At 65.5% G+C, this 15,712-nt stretch overlaps 1 protein-coding gene across 1 annotated transcript in view; it reads right to left on the bottom strand.

The window, feature by feature from the left end:
• Positions 1-438: 438 nt before the first annotated feature.
• LOC137849085 (neurogenic locus notch homolog protein 3-like) overlaps positions 439-15,712 on the bottom strand; it is a gene marked incomplete at its 3' end in the record, with an annotated part of 30,562 nt that continues 15,288 nt past the window's right edge. Inside the window, 14 exon segments of the mRNA XM_068668560.1 lie at positions 439-603; positions 2,254-2,388; positions 2,391-2,440; positions 3,223-3,376; positions 3,947-4,148; positions 5,317-5,545; positions 7,776-7,928; positions 8,500-8,619; positions 8,855-8,968; positions 9,934-10,079; positions 11,071-11,263; positions 12,859-12,969; positions 13,874-14,107; positions 15,070-15,183. Of these exon segments, the coding sequence (XP_068524661.1) occupies positions 439-603; positions 2,254-2,388; positions 2,391-2,440; positions 3,223-3,376; positions 3,947-4,148; positions 5,317-5,545; positions 7,776-7,928; positions 8,500-8,619; positions 8,855-8,968; positions 9,934-10,079; positions 11,071-11,263; positions 12,859-12,969; positions 13,874-14,107; positions 15,070-15,183 (2,120 nt within the window).

Genomic DNA, 15,712 nt, shown 5'->3' with positions numbered 1-15,712 from the left:
CTTCATGGGGGGGGGACATGGGGATGGTGGGTCACGGTTGGGGGCATGGGGACATGGGGGTAGTGGGGTCACTGGGGGGGGGACGACACATGGGGTGGTGGGGTCACCAGGAGGGGGGGGGGGCATGGGGACATGGGGTGGGGGCATCACGGGGGGGGGGGGGGGGCACATGGGCTGGAGACATCATGGGGGGGACATGGGGGGTGGTGGGGACATTGGGGGGGTCATGGGTTGGTGGGGACATTGGGAGGGTGGTGGGGTCACCGGGGGGGGCGGCATCATGGGGGGGGGACATGGCGAGTGGCAGTGACACCGGGGGGGGGGGGACATGGGGGTGGTGGCATCACGGGGGGGGGGGGACACGGGACGGATATCCATGGGGACACGGGGTCAAGGTGACACGGGGACAAGGGGACATGGGGACAATGGGACGGGGGCTTTTTGGGGCTGGGGGGGGGGGTCACGCCACCCCAGCGTGCCGGGGGGGCAGGAGCAGAGGTACCCCCCCGGGAGGTCGATGCAGGTCCCCCCGTGCTGGCACGGCCGCGAGCGGCACTCGGCCACCTCCAGCTCGCAGTCCTGGCCCCCGAAACCGGGGGGGCACTGGGGGAAAATGGGGGGGGGGGGGGACAGCGCCCGTGGGTGCCCCCCCCTCAGCACCCATGGGTGCCCCCTCCAACACCCCCCAAACCCCATTCAACCAGGGCGGCAGCCACGGGGGGGTCCAGGCCTCCCAGTACCCAAACCCCATTCAACCAGGGCGGCAGCCACGGGGGGGTCCAGGCCTCCCAGTAAGCCCTCCCAAACCGGTAGGCCCTCCAGTGTTCCCAGTAACCTCCCAGTGCTCCCAGTAAGCCCTCCCAGTGCCCCTAGAACCCCAAAATGGGAGGCCCCATTCCCCCCAGTAACCTCCCAGTGCTCCCAGTAACCCCTCCCAGTGCCCCAGCCCTCCCAAACCGGTAGGCCCTCCAGTGTCCCCAGTAACCTCCCAGTGCCCCCAGTAATCCCTCCCAGTGCCCCTAGCACCCCCAAACTGGGAGACCCCCCAGTCCTCCCAGTAACCTCCCAGTCCCCCCCCCAGTAACCCCTCCCAGTGCCCCCAGGCCCCCCAAACTGGGAGGCTCCCCAGTCCCCCCAGTAACCTCCCAGTGCCCCCAGTAACCTCCCAGTCCCCCCCCAGTAACCCCACCCACTGTCCCTAGCACCCCCAAACTGGGAGGCCCCCCCATTCCCCCCAGTAACCTCCCAGTGCTCCCAGTAACCCCTCCCAGTGCCCCAGCCCTCCCAAACCGGTAGGCCCTCCAGTGTCCCCAGTAACCTCCCAGTGCCCCCAGTAATCCCTCCCAGTGCCCCTAGCACCCCCAAACTGGGAGACCCCCCAGTCCTCCCAGTAACCTCCCAGTCCCCCCCCCAGTAACCCCTCCCAGTGCCCCCAGCACCCCCAAACTGGGAGGCCCCCCGTGTCCCAAGTAATCTCCTAGTGCCCCCAGTAATCCCTCCCAGTGCCCCTAGCACCCCCAAACTGGGAGACCCCCCAGTCCTCCCAGTAACCTCCCAGTCCCCCCAGTAACCCCTCCCAGACCCCCCCCCAGTAACCCCTCCCAGTGCCCCCAGCCCCCCCAAACTGGGACCCCCCCCCCCCCAGTGTCCCCAGTTTGGCACCATGTCCCCAGAGGGCACCCAGGGGAGGGAGGGGGCACCCAGGGGACCCCCCCCACCCAAAATCTCCCACGGGTGCCATGGGAGCGACCCCGACCCCGGGACCTTTCTCGGGGTCACTCGGGGTCACCGCTTTCCCACGCCCCCCCCCACGCTCCCCCCACCACCCGGGGGGGTCCCAAGGGTGTTTTTTTTTGGGGGGGGGTCCCAAGAGTGTTTTTTTGGGGGGGGGGGATCCCAAGCATGTTTTTTTTGGGGGGGGGGATCCCAAGCATGTTTTTTTTTTGGGGGGGTGTCCCAGGAGTGTTTTTTTTTGGGGGGGGGTCCCAAGGATGTTTTCTTTTTGGGGGGGGTCCCAAGCGTGTTTTTTTTTTGGGGGGGTCCCAAGGGTGTTTTTTTTTGGGGGGGGGGGTCCCAAGGGTGTGGTTTTTTTTGGGGGGGTCCCAAGGGTGTTTTTTTTTTTGGGTGGGGGGTCCCAAGGGTGGTTTCTTTTTTTGGGGGGGGTCCCAAGGGTGATTTTTTGGAGGGGGTCCCAAGGGTGTTTTTTTTTTGGGGGGGTTCCAAGGGTGTCTTTTTTTGGGGGGGGGCACCCACCTCGCAGCGGTACCCCCCCACGAAGCTGCGGCAGGCGGCGCCGTGGCGGCAGGGGCTGTGCTGGCAGGGGTCCGGGGGGGTCTGGCAGTAGGGCCCCCCGAACCCCCCCACGCACACGCAGCGGTGCCCCCCCCCGCCGCCGGCACGCAGCGCCCCCGGCCATGGCACACGTGGGACACCAGCACGCCTGGGGGGGGACAAAATGGGGGGGGGGACACAATGGGGGGGGGACATGTGAACAAGGGGGGGGCAGGGGACACACAATGGGGGGGGGGCACAAAATTGGGGGGGGGCGTGGGGGGGCACAATGGGGGGGGAGACACACAATTGGGGGGCCCGGGGGGCACCATGGGGGGTGCACACAAGGGGGGGGACACATGGGGACAAGGGGGGGCAGGGGACACACAATGGGGGGGACACAAAATTGGGGGGGGGGACACACAAGGGGGGGGGGACAGAGCTGAGGCAGGTGGTGGGGCTCGGTGCCCCAACCCAGTGCCCCCAGCCCCCCCCAAACTGGGGGCCACCCAGTCCCCCAGTAACCCCTCCCAGTCCCCCCAGTCACCTCTCCCAGTGCTCCCAGTCCCCCCAAACTGGGAGGCCTCCCAGTTCCCCAGTCCCCTCCCAGTGCCCCCAGTAACCTCTCCCAGTCCCCCCAGTCCCCTCCCAGTGCTCCCAGCCCCCCCAGTACACTCCCAGTTCCCCAGTATGCTTCCAGTCCTCCAGTAACCGCTCCCAGTCCCCCCAGTAACCTCCCAGTACCCCCAGCTCTCTCCCAGTCCTCCCAGTAACCCCTCCCAGTCCCCCCAATACCCTCCCAGTCACCCCAGTAACCTCCCAGTCCCCCAGTAACCCCCCAGTCCCCAAAGACACCCCTCCCAGACCTCCTAGTAACCCCTTCCAGTCCCCCCAGTAACCTCCCAGTTCCCCCAGCCCCCCAAACTGGGGGTCACCCCCGCCCCCGCTGACCTCTGCGTGAGGCCACCACGGCGCAGGACACGTTGGGGACGTCGCAGCGGGGCCCCCCCCAGCCGGGGGGGCAGTGGCAGCTGATGGCCCCCCCCTCCTGCTGGCACCGGCCCCCGTTGTGGCACGGGGGGGGCTGGCACAGGTCCTGCAGGGTCTGGGGGGGGACACCGGGGGGGGGGACATTAATTTGGGGAATTGGGGTGATGGAACCCCATTTTTTTGGGGGGGGGGGCATGGACCACAATTTTTTTTTTTGGGGGGGGGGGAAACCCCATTTGTGGGGAATCGCTTGGGGGGGGGCGTGGGGTGCCCAAATTTTGGGGTGCCTGAGCCCCCCCTGCACCCAGTTAATGGGGAATTGGGGTGCTGGGACCCCAGGTTTTTTTGGGGGGGGCATGGACCCCAAGATTTTTTTTGGGGGTGGGGGGGACAGCCCCCATTTGTGGGGAATTGGGGGGGGTGTTCCTGAGTTTTGGGGTGCCCGAGCCCCCCCCGCACCCATTTAATAATGAATTGAGGTGCTGCAACCCCAAGTTCTTTTTTTTTTGGGGGGGGGCACCCCACAAATTTCTATTAAGGTTGGTTGCGCAGGGTGCCAGGCTTTTTTTTTTGGGGGGGGGGGCGCACACCCACCCCACACTGCGTGACCTGGGGACGAATTATAGGGTCCCCCCCACCCCCCCTTACCCCCCTCACCCCCCCAACCCAGCACCCCGGGGCTCACCTGGCACTGGGCTCCCGTGTAGCCGGGGGGGCAGAGGCAGCGATAGGACCCCCCCGCGGTGACGCAGGTGCCCCCCCGCAGGCAGGGCTGCCCCCGGCACCCATCGGCCGGGTGCTGGCAGTGGGCGCCCGTGAAGCCGGGGGGGCAGCGGCAGCTGAAGGAGGCGACGCCGTCCACGCAGGTCCCCCCGTTGAAGCAGGAGCTGGGGGGGGGATTTTTTTTTTGGGGGGGGGGGAGCAGGGCACCCATGGGTGCTGTGTGGCACCCGTGGGTGCTGCATGCGGTGGAGGTTTGGGGGTGGGCGGCAATTAGGGGTGGAAAGAGTGGGGGGGGGGGGGGGGAGGGGGAGGGCACCCAAGGGTGTAGATGGGGGGGGGGAGGCACAGAGCATCTATGGGGGGGTGGGCACAGAGCACCCATGGGTGGGGGGGTACGGGGAGGTGAGGCTGGAGTGGGTAGGGGGAGGTGTGGGGCTGTCTGGGGGCACCCATGGGTGCAGGGGGGGTTGCTTAGGGCCACCCAAGGGGGATAGCAACTGGAGGACACCCACTGCCACCTGGGGCACCCATGGGTGCCACCACCTTCACCTACCCCTGGGGACACTGAATGGCCTCGATTGGGTTTGGGACCACCCGGGGGCACCCATGGGTGCCACCACCTTTAGTTACCACCGAGGACACTGCATGGCCTCAGTTGGGGTTGTGGACACCCACTGCCACCTGGGGGCACCCATGGGTGCCACCACCCTCAGTCACCCCTGGGGACACTGCATGGCCTCGGTTGGGCTTGGACCACCTGGGGGCACCCATGGGTGCCAACACCTTCACCTACCACTGTGCACACCATGGCTGCCCTTGGGGCCACCTGAGGGCACCCATGGGTGCCACCACCCTCAGTCACCCCTGGAGACACTGCATGGCCTCAATTGGGTTTGGGACCACCTGGGGGCACCCATGGGTGCCACCACCTTCAGCTACCACGGCTGCCTTTGGGACCACCTGGGGGCACCCATGGGTGCCATCACCTTCACCTACCACCCTGCACTCCACATGCCCACGGCTGCCCTTGGGGCCACCCGGGGGCCACCCATGGGTGCCACCACCTTCAGCTACCCCTGGGGACACTGAATGGCCTCAGTTGGGGTTGAGGACACCCACTGCCACCTGGGGGCACCCATGGGTGCCACCACCCTAAGTCACCCCTGGGGACACTGCATGGCCTCGGTTGGGTTTGGGACCACCTGGGGGGCACCCATGGGTGCCAACACCTTCAGCTACCCCTGGGGACACTGCATGGCCTCAATTGGGTTTGGGACCACCTGGGGGCACCCATGGGTGCCACGGGACGGGGCGCAGCACCCTTGGGTGTACCTGTCGGTGCAGTCGGGGACGTCGTGCTGGCAGCGGGGGCCGGTCCAGCCGGGGGGGCAGGCGCAGGCGAAGCCGTTGACGTAATCGGTGCAGGTGCCCCCGTTTTGGCAGGGCCCCCCCCGGCACTCGTCCACCTCGGTGCCGCAGCGCGGCCCCGTGAAGCCGGGGGGGCAGGCGCAGGTGAAGGCCCCCACCCCGTCACGGCACGAGCCCCCGTTCAGGCAGGGGTCTGGGGAGGGGGATAAACGGGGAGGGGGGGCACCCAAAATGTTCACTGCACCCCCAATAGGGTGCCTGCGCCCTGCCCCATGGCACCCAATGCAGCACCCCAAAATGTTCATAGAGGCCCAATGTGGCACCCCAAAACGCTCCCTGCCCCCCTATAGGGGCACCCCAATATAGCAGCCTGACCCTATCCTATTGTACCCAATGCAGCACCCCAAAACGCTCACTGCACCCTGTCCCATGGCATCCTAATGTGGCACCCCAAAATGTGCACAGCACCCCAAAATGCTCCCTGCACCCTGTCCCATGACACCCCAATGCAGCACCCCAAAATGTTCATAGAGCCCCAATGAAGCACCCCAAAACACTCCCTGCCCCCCATAGGGCACCCCAATACAGCACCCTGACCCTACCCCACTGCACCCAGTGCAGCACCCCAAAATGTGCATAGCACCCCAATGCAGCACCCCAAAATGCTCACTGCACCCTGTCCCTTGGCACCCAATGCGGCACCCCAAAATGTTCATAGAGCCCCAATGTGGCACCCCAAAACGCTCCCTGCCCCCCTATAGGGGCACCCCAATAGAGCACCCGGCCCCTGCCCCATGGCACCCAATGCTGCACCCCAAAACGGTCACCACACCCTATAGGGCACCCCAATATAGCACCCCGACCCTATCCTATTGTACCCAATGCGGCACCCCAAAATGTTCATAGAGCCCCAATGGAGCACCCCAAAATGTTCACTGCACCCTGTCTCATGGCATCCTAATGTAGCACCCCAAAATGTGCACAGCACCCCAAAACGTTCCCTGCACCCTGTCCCATGACACCCCAATGCTGCACCCCAAAATGTTCATAGAGCCCCAATGTGGCACCCCAAAACGCTCCCTGCCCCCCTATAGGGGCACCCCAATAGAGCACCTGGCCCCTGCCCCATGGCACCCAATGCTGCACCCCAAAACGGTCACCACACCCTATAGGGCACCCCAATATAGCACCCCAACCCTATCCTATTGTACCCAATGCAGCACCCCAAAATGTGCATAAAAGCCCAATGCAGCACCCCAAAACACTCCCTGCACCCCCTCCCATGGCATCCTAATGTAGCACCCCAAAATGTGCATAGCACCCTCATGTGGAACCCCAAAATGCTCCCTGCCCCCCTATAGGGGCACCCCAATATAGCAGCCTGACCCTACCCTATTGTACCCAATGCAGCACCCCAAAATGTGCATAGCACCCCAATGCAGCACCCCAAAATGCTCCCTGCACCCTGTCCCTTGGCACCCAAATGCGGCACCCCAAAATGTGCATAGCAGCCCCATGTGGCACCCCAAAATGCTCCCTGACCCCCCATAGGGCACCCCCATACAGCACCCTGACCCTATCCTATTGCACCCAATGCGGCACCCCAAAATGTTCATAGAGCCCCAATACAGCACCCCAAAAGGCTCACTGCACCCTGTCCCTTGGCATCCTAATGTGGCACCCCAAAATGTGCACAGCACCCCAAAATGCTCCCTGCACCCTGTCCCTTGGCACCCCAATGCTGCACCCCAAAATGTTCATAGAGCCCCAATGTGGCACCCCAAAATGCTCCCTGCCCCCCCTATAGGGGCACCCCAATAGAGCACCCTGCCCCTGCCCCATGGCACCCAATGCTGCACCCCAAAATGTGCATAAAACCCCAATGTGGAACCCCAAAACGCTCCCTGCACCCCAATGTGGCACCTGCGCCCTGCCCCATGGCACCCCAATGCAGCACCCCAAAATGTGCACAGCACCCCAAAACGCTCCCTGCGCCCTGTCCCATGGCATCCTAATGTGGCACCCCAAAATGTGCATAGCACCCCAAAACGCTCCCTGCACCCTGTCCCTTGGCACCCCAATTCAGCACCCTAAATGTGCACAGTGCCCCAAAATGGCACCCCAAAACACCCCAGCACCCCAAAACACCCTCAGCACCCCCAGTGTGGCCCCCCAAAACACCCCCAGCACCCCAAAACACCCCCAGCACCCCAACGTGGCACCCCAAAACGTGCCCCCATCCCCCCCAACCCCCCGCTGTCCCACCCTTCCCCCCTCTCCGTGCCACCCCAAAACGCACCCAGCCCCCCAAACAGCCCCCCCCACCCCATAGCACCCCCATATGACCCCCCCACAACCCTCCCAGTCCCTCTGCCCCCCCCCCACAAGCCCCCATCCCCTCGGGGGGGGGGGGTCCTGCTCACCAGGGTCGCAGTCATCGAGGTCGTGCTCGCAGGCGGCCCCCCCATAACCGGGGGGGCAGTGGCACCCAAAGGTGCCGGGGCGGTTGGCGCAGGTGCCCCCGTGCTGGCAGGGGCTGGCCCCACACTCGTCCACGTCCTCCTGGCACCGCTCCCCTGAGGGTGGGGGGGGCGTGGGCACCCATGGGTGCTGGGGGCACCCAAGGGTGCCCAAAGGGACGCGCGGATGTGGGAGGGGGGGAAGGACCCAAGGGTGCTGGGGGGACACCCAAAGGTGTCCAAGGGATGTGAGGGAGGGAGCCTGGGTTGTTGGAGGGGGGGGCACCCAAGGGTGTCCAAGGGATGTGAGGGAGGGACCCAAAGGTGCTGGGGGCACCCAAGGGTGCCCAAAGGGATGCGTGGATGTGAGAGGGGGGGAGGAACCCAGGGATGTTGGAGGGGGGGACCCAACGGTGCTGGGGGGGACACAAGAGGGTGTCCAAGGGTTTAGAGGGAGGGACCCAGGGGTGCTGGGGGCTCCCAAGGGTGCTGGGGGGGGGCACCCAAAGGTGTCCAAGGGATGTGAGGGAAGGACCCAGGGGTGCTGGGGATGGTGGGAGGGGGGGGACCCAGAAGGGTGGAGGGAACTTGGGGGGCACCCAGGCGGGACAGGGGCACCCAAAAAAGGTGGGGGGGGGCACACCCAGGGTGCTGGGGGGGACCCAGGGGCACCTCGGGGTGCTGGTACCTTGCCAGCCGGGGGGGCAGCGGCAGGTGAAGCCCCCGTAGTCGGCGGTGGGGGCGCAGGTGCCCCCGTTGTCACAGGGGTTGGGGGCGCAGGGGGCCAGGACCACCTCGCACGCGCGCCCTGCACCACGGGGGGGACACCATCAGGGTGCGGCCCCCCCATGGGACCCAGCACGGTGGCACCCATGGGACCCAGCACCCAGCACGGTGCCACCCATGGGGGCCACCAGCACCCGGCACGGTGCCACCATCACGGCACGGTCACCGTCACCCATCAGGGCACGGGACGCAGCCACCGGGCACCCAGCGCCCTGCGTGCCCCCCCCCCCCCCCCCCCAGCACCCATGGGTGCCCACCTGTGAAGGGCAGGGTGCAGAGGCAGCGGTGGGTGCCGGCGCTGCCCACGCAGGTGCCCCCGTTGCGGCACGGCCCCGAGGCGCAGGCGTCCACCTCCGCCTGGCACTGGGCACCTGGGGGGGGGACACGGGGACAGTTGGGGACAGTTGGGGACGTGGGGGGGGACGTGGGGACAGTTGGAGACGGGGGGGACAGGAGGGGACAGTTGGGGACAGCTGGGGACAATTGGGGACAGCTGGGGACGTGGGGGGGATGTGTGGATAGCTGGGGACAGTTGGGGACATAGGGACATTTGGGGACGTGGGGGGGGATGTGGGGACAGCTGGGGATGTGGGAGCAAAGTGGGGACGTTTGGGGACGTAGGATTAGTTGGGGACATGGGGATGTAGGGACATTTAGGGACAGCTGGGGATGTGGGGGGGATGTGGGGATAGTTGGGGACAGTTGGGGACATGGGGACGTTTGGGGACGTGGGGACATTTGGGGATGTGGGAGCAACGTGGGGACGTTTGGGGACGTGGGATTAGTTGGGGACATGGGGATGTAGGGACATTTGGGGACATGGGGACATTTGGGGACTTGGGGGGGATGTGGGGACAGCTGGGGATGTGGGGGCAACGTGGGGACATTTGGGGACGTGAGGACATTTGGGGATGTGGGAGGGACGTGGGGACAGCTGGGGACGTGGGGGGGATGTGGGGATAGTTGGGGACAGTTGGGGACATGGGGACATTTGGGGACGTGGGGGGGATGTGGGGATAGTTGGGGACAGTTGGGGACATGAGGACGTAGGGACATTTGGGGACATGGGGACATTTGGGGACGTGGGGGGGGGGATGTGGGGACAGCTGGGGATGTGGGGGCAACGTGGGGACATTTGGGGACGTGGTGGGGACATTTAGGGACATTTGGGAACATGAGGACCAGGGGCCAACGAGGTGTCCCCAGGGTGCGTGGAGGGGGGGGGTCCCCAGGGTGTCCCACTGGTGTTCCCGGGCTGGGCAAGGGGACAATGCCACGATCAGGGGGTGGGCAGCGGGGGGGTCCCCGAGGTGTCCCCAAAGTGTCCCCACCGTACCCTGGTAGCCCTGGCGGCAGGCGCAGCGGTAGCCCCCCCCCAGGGGGGTGCAGGTGCCCCCGTGGCGGCAGGGCCGCGAGGCGCAGGCGTCCCCCCGCTGGGCGCACGTGGGGCCCCCCCAGCCCGGATCACACTCGCACGAGAACCTGTGATGGGGGGGGGGGGGAAATGTGGGTGCTGGGGGGGGGGGGCAACAGCACCCCCATGGGTACCCAGCCCCAGCACCCATGGGCACCCCCATTGGCACCCATGGGAACCCCACGAGCACCCATGGGAACCCTCAGGGGCAGCCATGGACAAGCCCTGGGGCACCCCAATGTGCACCCATGGGCAACCTTGGCACCCAAAATGCACCCACAAACAATATTGGGCACCCAACATGCACCCACGAACAATATTGGGCACCCAAAATGCACCCACAGACATTTCAGGCACCCCTGGGCTCCCTTTTGGGCACCCATGGGCATCACGGACAGCCCCGGGCACCCACCCAGACACCCTTGGGTAACCTCAGGCACCCCCAAGGGCACCCACAGACAATATTGGGCACCCAACATGCACCCACGGGCAATATCCTGGGCACCCAACATGCACCCACGGGCAACCTTGGGCACACAATGTGCACCCACGAACAATATCGGGCACCCAAAATGCACCCATGGGCAACCTTGGGCACCCAAAATGCACCCACGGGCAACCTTGGGCACCCAAAATGCACCCACGGACATTTCAGGCACCCCTGGACGCCCTTTTGGGCACCCATGGGCATCATGGACAGCCCCAGGCACCCACCCAGACACCCATGGGTAACCTCAGACACCCCCAAGGGCACCCATGGGTAACCCTAGGCACCCAACATGCACCCATGGGCAACCCTGGGCACCCCAACGTGCAACCTGGGGCACCCAAAATGCACCCATGGACAATCCTGGGCACCCAAAATGCACCCATGGGCAATATCCTGGGCACCCAACATGCACCCACGGGCACCCAATGTGCACCCACGGGCATTTCAGGCACCCCTGGACGCCCTCTTGGGCACCCATGGGCATCACGGACGTCCCTGGGCACCCACCCAGACACCCACGGGTAACCTCAGGCACCCCGCCAGCCCCACCGCGCGGCGTGGGTGCTCACCCATCCCCGTGGTCACGGCAGGTGCCGTGGGCGCAGGGGCTGCTGTGGCAGGGCAGGGTGCCCGGGCGGCACTGGGTGTCGCGGGTGCCGGGGGGGCACAGGCAGGTGAAGCCGTTGGCGCCGTCCACGCAGGTGCCACCGTCCTGGCACGGGTTCGAGGCGCACTCGTTGATCTCCACGTTGCAGCGGGGGCCTGGAGGTTGGGGGGTGGGGGGGGGTGTCGGTGGGGCACCCAAATTGGGGGAGCACCCAACGGGGGTTCATAGCGTGGATGATCAATGGGGCACCCAAGTGGGGCACCCAGGGTGTGCATCCAGTATGGGCACCAAACGTAGGTGACCAACTGGGGCACCCAACGTGGTCAATCAACGGGGCGCCCAACGGGGCACCCAAAGGGGTAATCAACGTGGGCACCCAGTGGGGGCACCCAAAGGAGGTCATCAACAGGAGCACCCAACGGGGCACCCAAGATGGGCACCCAAAGGGGGTCATCAATGGGAGCACCCAACGGGGCACCCAAGATGGGTCGTCAACATGGTCAATCAAGAGAGGCACCCAACGTGGACAAGCAACGTGGGCACCCAATGGGGGCACCCAAAGGTGGGGGAATCAACAGGAGCACCCAATGGGGCACCCAAAATGGGTCATCAATTTGGTCAATCAATGGGGACACCCAATGTGGATAATCAACATGGGCACCCACTGGGGGCACCCAAAGGGGGTCATCAATGGGGCACCCAAGATGGGTCGTCAACGTGGTCAACCAAGAGGCACCCAACGTGGATAATCAATGTGGCACCCAATGGGGGCACCCAAAGGGGGGAATCAACAGGAGCACCCAATGGGGCACCCAAAATGGGTCATCAATTTGGTCAATCAATGGGGACACCCAATGTGGATAATCAACATGGGCACCCAATGGGGGCACCCAAAGGGGGGAATCAACGTGGGCACCCAATGGGGGCACCCAAAGGAGGTCATCAACGGGGCACCCAAGATGGGTCGTCAACATGGTCAATCAAGAGAGGCACCCAACGTGGACAAGCAACGTGGGCACCCAATGGGGACACCCAAAGGGGGGGAATCAACGTGGGCACCCAGCGGGGGCACCCAAAGGGAGTCATCAACATGAGCACCCAATGGGGCACCCAAGAGGGGTCGTTAACGTGGCCAATCAAGAGAGGCACCCAATGTGGATAATCAATGTGGGCACCCAGTGGGAGCACCCAAAGGTGGGGGAATCAACGTGGGCACCCAACATGGGCACCCAAAGGGGGTCATCAACAGGAGCACCCAATGGGGCATCCAAAATGGGTCATCAATTTGGTCAATCAACAGAGGCACCCAATGTAGATAATCAATATGGGCACCCAGTGGGGGCACCCAAAGGAGGTCATCAACGGGGCGCCCAACGGGGCACCCAAAGGGGGTCATCAACAGGAGCACCCAACACGGGCACCCAAGATGACACCCAACGTGGGCACCCAACAGGGGTAACCAACAGGAGCACCCAAAGTGGGCAAACGACAGAGGCACCCAAGGGGGGGTAATCACCACGAGCACCCACCAAGGGCACCCAAAGTGGGCACCCAACACCGCAACCCCAAGCAGAGCCTGGTGGGTGCCACGGCTCCTCCAAACGGGCACCCATGGGCGCACTGGCACCAGACATGGCTCCAAGTCCTTTCCCATGGGTGACAGCCCCGTGGCGGCACCCGGAGAGCAACGAGGCCACCCCAACCCCCCCCCCCGAGCACCCGATGGGCCCCGAGGGCACCCAGCACCCACCCGTGAAGCCGGGCTGGCAGACGCAGTCGTAGCGCCCGATGCCGTCCTGGCACACGCCGTGGACACAGGGGTCGCTGGCGCAGTCGTCGGGGTTGACCTCGCAGTTGACGCCTGGCACCCAAGGGTGGCGGGGGTCAGCACCCAACCCGCCGTGGGGCCGGGCACCACCAGGCACCCAGGGGGACCCCCACCCAGGCACCCAGGGGGGCCCCCGCCGGGGCTGGTTCTTGTCCCGCGCTTGGGTGGGACGTGGTGGCACCCAGTGAGGGATAGCCCCATGGGACCAGGTGGGACCCAACGCCACGTCCAGCACCCAACCAGTGCCCAAATGGGACCCACCCCCACCTCCAGCCCCCACCCAATGTCCAGATGGGACCCACCCCCACCTCCACCCCCCACCCAATCAACACCCACCACCCACCTAAGTGCCCAGATGGGCCCCACCACAATCTCCAGCCCCCACCCCATGCCCAGATGGGACCCACCAGCATCTCCAGCCCCCACCCTATGTCAACATGGGCCCCACCACCATGTCCAGCACCCACCCAATGTCCAGATGGGACCCACCACCACCTCCACCCCACACCCAGATGGGACCCACCACCATGTCCAGCCCCCACCCCACGTCCAGATGGGACCCACCACCATCTCCAACCCCCACCCCATGTCCAGATGGGCCCCACCACCACCTCCACCCCACACCCAGATGGGACCCACCACCACCTCTAGCCCCCACCCTATGTCAACTTGGGGTCCACCACCACCACCTCCACCCCCCACCCCACACCCAGATGTGCCCCACCACCACCTCCACCCCCCCCAACCCACATCCAAATGAGCCCCACCACCACCTCCACCCCCCACCCCACACCCAAATGTTCCCCCCCACCACCTCCACCCCCCACCCCACATCCAGATGTGCCCCACCACCACCTCCACCCCCCACCCCGCTCCCAGACGCGCACCCCCCATCCCATCCCCTCCCCTCCCCGACCCCCCCCACCCCATCCCGTACCGGCGGTGCCGGGGGGGCAGTTGCAGTGGTAGGAGGCGATGCGGTCGATGCACTTGCCCCCGTGGCGGCAGGGCTGGCTGTGGCACTCGTCCAGCTGCAGCTCGCAGCGGTAGCCGGTGAAGCCGGGGGCGCAGGCGCAGGAGAAGCTGGCGATGCCGTCCACGCACGTGCCGTGGTGGCACGGGTCCGGCGTGCAGTCGTCCGCGTCGCGCTCGCACAGGGCGCCCTCGAAGCCTGGGGGGGGTGGGGGGGGTCAGGGGCACCCATGGGTGCAGGGTTTGTAATGGCAGGGGTGAGGGGCACCCATGGGTGCAGGGTGGGCAATGCCAGGGGTCAGGGGCACCCGTGGGTGCACGGTGGGCAATGGCAGGTGAGAGGCACCCATGGGTGCAGGGTTTGTAATGCCAGGGGTGAGGGGCACCCATGGGTGTAGGATTTGCAATGCCAGGGATGAGGGGCACCCATGGGTGTAGGGTCAGCAACGGCAGGGGTCAGGGGCACCCATGGGTGCAGGGTGGGCAACAGCAGGGAACATCTGTGGGTGCAGGGTTTGTAAGAGCAGGGGTTGGGGGCACCCGTGGGTGCAGGGTGGGCAATGGCAGGGGTCAGGGGCACACATGGGTGCAGGGTTCGTAATGGCAGGGGGCACCCAAGGGTGCAGGGTTTGTAATGCCAGGGGTGAGGGGCACCCATGGGTGCAGGGTTTGTAAGGGCAGGGGTGAGGGGCACCCATGGGTGCAGGGTGGGCAATGGCAGGGGTCAGGGGCACCCGTGGGTGCAGGGTGGGCAACAGCAGGTGAGAGAGGCACCCATGGGTATAGGGTTCGTAATGGCAGAGGACACCCATGGGTGTAGGATTTGCAATGCCAGGGGTGAGGGGCACCCATGGGTGCAGGGTGGGCAATGACAGGGGTCAGGGTTTGTCATGCCAGGGACACCCATGGGTGCAGGTTGGGAACTTCCAGGGGCTGGGAGCACCCATGGGTGCAGGGTGGGCAATGCTGAAGGCCAAGAACACCCATGGGTACGGAGTTTGTAATGCCAGGGTCTGGGAGCACCCATGGGTGCAGGGTGTGCAATGCCAGGGGCCAGGAGCACCCATGGGTGTAGGGTGGGCACTGCCAGGGACTGGGAGCACCCATGGGTGCAGGGTGGGCACTGCCAGGGACCGGGAGCACCCATGGGTGCGGGCTCACCCTCGGTGCAGCGGCACTCGTAGCCGTTGGGCCGGTCGATGCACTTGGCGCCGTTCTGGCAGGGGGTGCTGGCGCACTCGTCCATGTCCGTCTGGCACGTGGGGCCCGAGAAGCCTGGGGGGGAACCCAAATCACCCCAAAGCCGGGAGCACCCCGACCCCAAAGGGCACCAACTCCCCGAGAGCCCCTCAGCCCCAGGAGCACCCCGAGTTAAATGACCCCAAAGCCAGGAGCACCTCAACCCCATGGGACCCCCCAACCCCAAAGGAACCCCACCCCAGGAGCACCCCAAAGCCAAAGGATCCCAACCCCAAAGACACCCCAAATCCAAAGGAACCCCACCCCAGGAGCACCCCAAAGTCAAGAGGACCCCCAACCCCAAGAGCACCCCAAAGCCAAAGGATCCCAACCCCAAGGGCACCCCAAATCCAAATGAACCCAACCCCAGGAGCACCCCAAATCTGAACGACCCCAAAGCCAGGAGCACCCCAACCCATGGGAACTCCAACCCCAAGAGCACCCCCAACCCAACAGCACCCCAAATCCAAACAAACCCAACCCCAAAAGCACCCCAGCCCCAAGGGCACCCCAAATCCAAATGAACCCAACCCCAAAAGCATCCCTAACCCCAGGAGCACCCCAA

Source organism: Anas acuta, unplaced genomic scaffold (genome assembly GCF_963932015.1).
Source record: "Anas acuta unplaced genomic scaffold, bAnaAcu1.1 SCAFFOLD_347, whole genome shotgun sequence".
Lineage (NCBI taxonomy): Eukaryota > Metazoa > Chordata > Aves > Anseriformes > Anatidae > Anas > Anas acuta.
The sequence above is the reverse complement of the archived record's forward strand: the minus strand, read 5'-3'. Positions and strand labels throughout refer to the sequence as shown.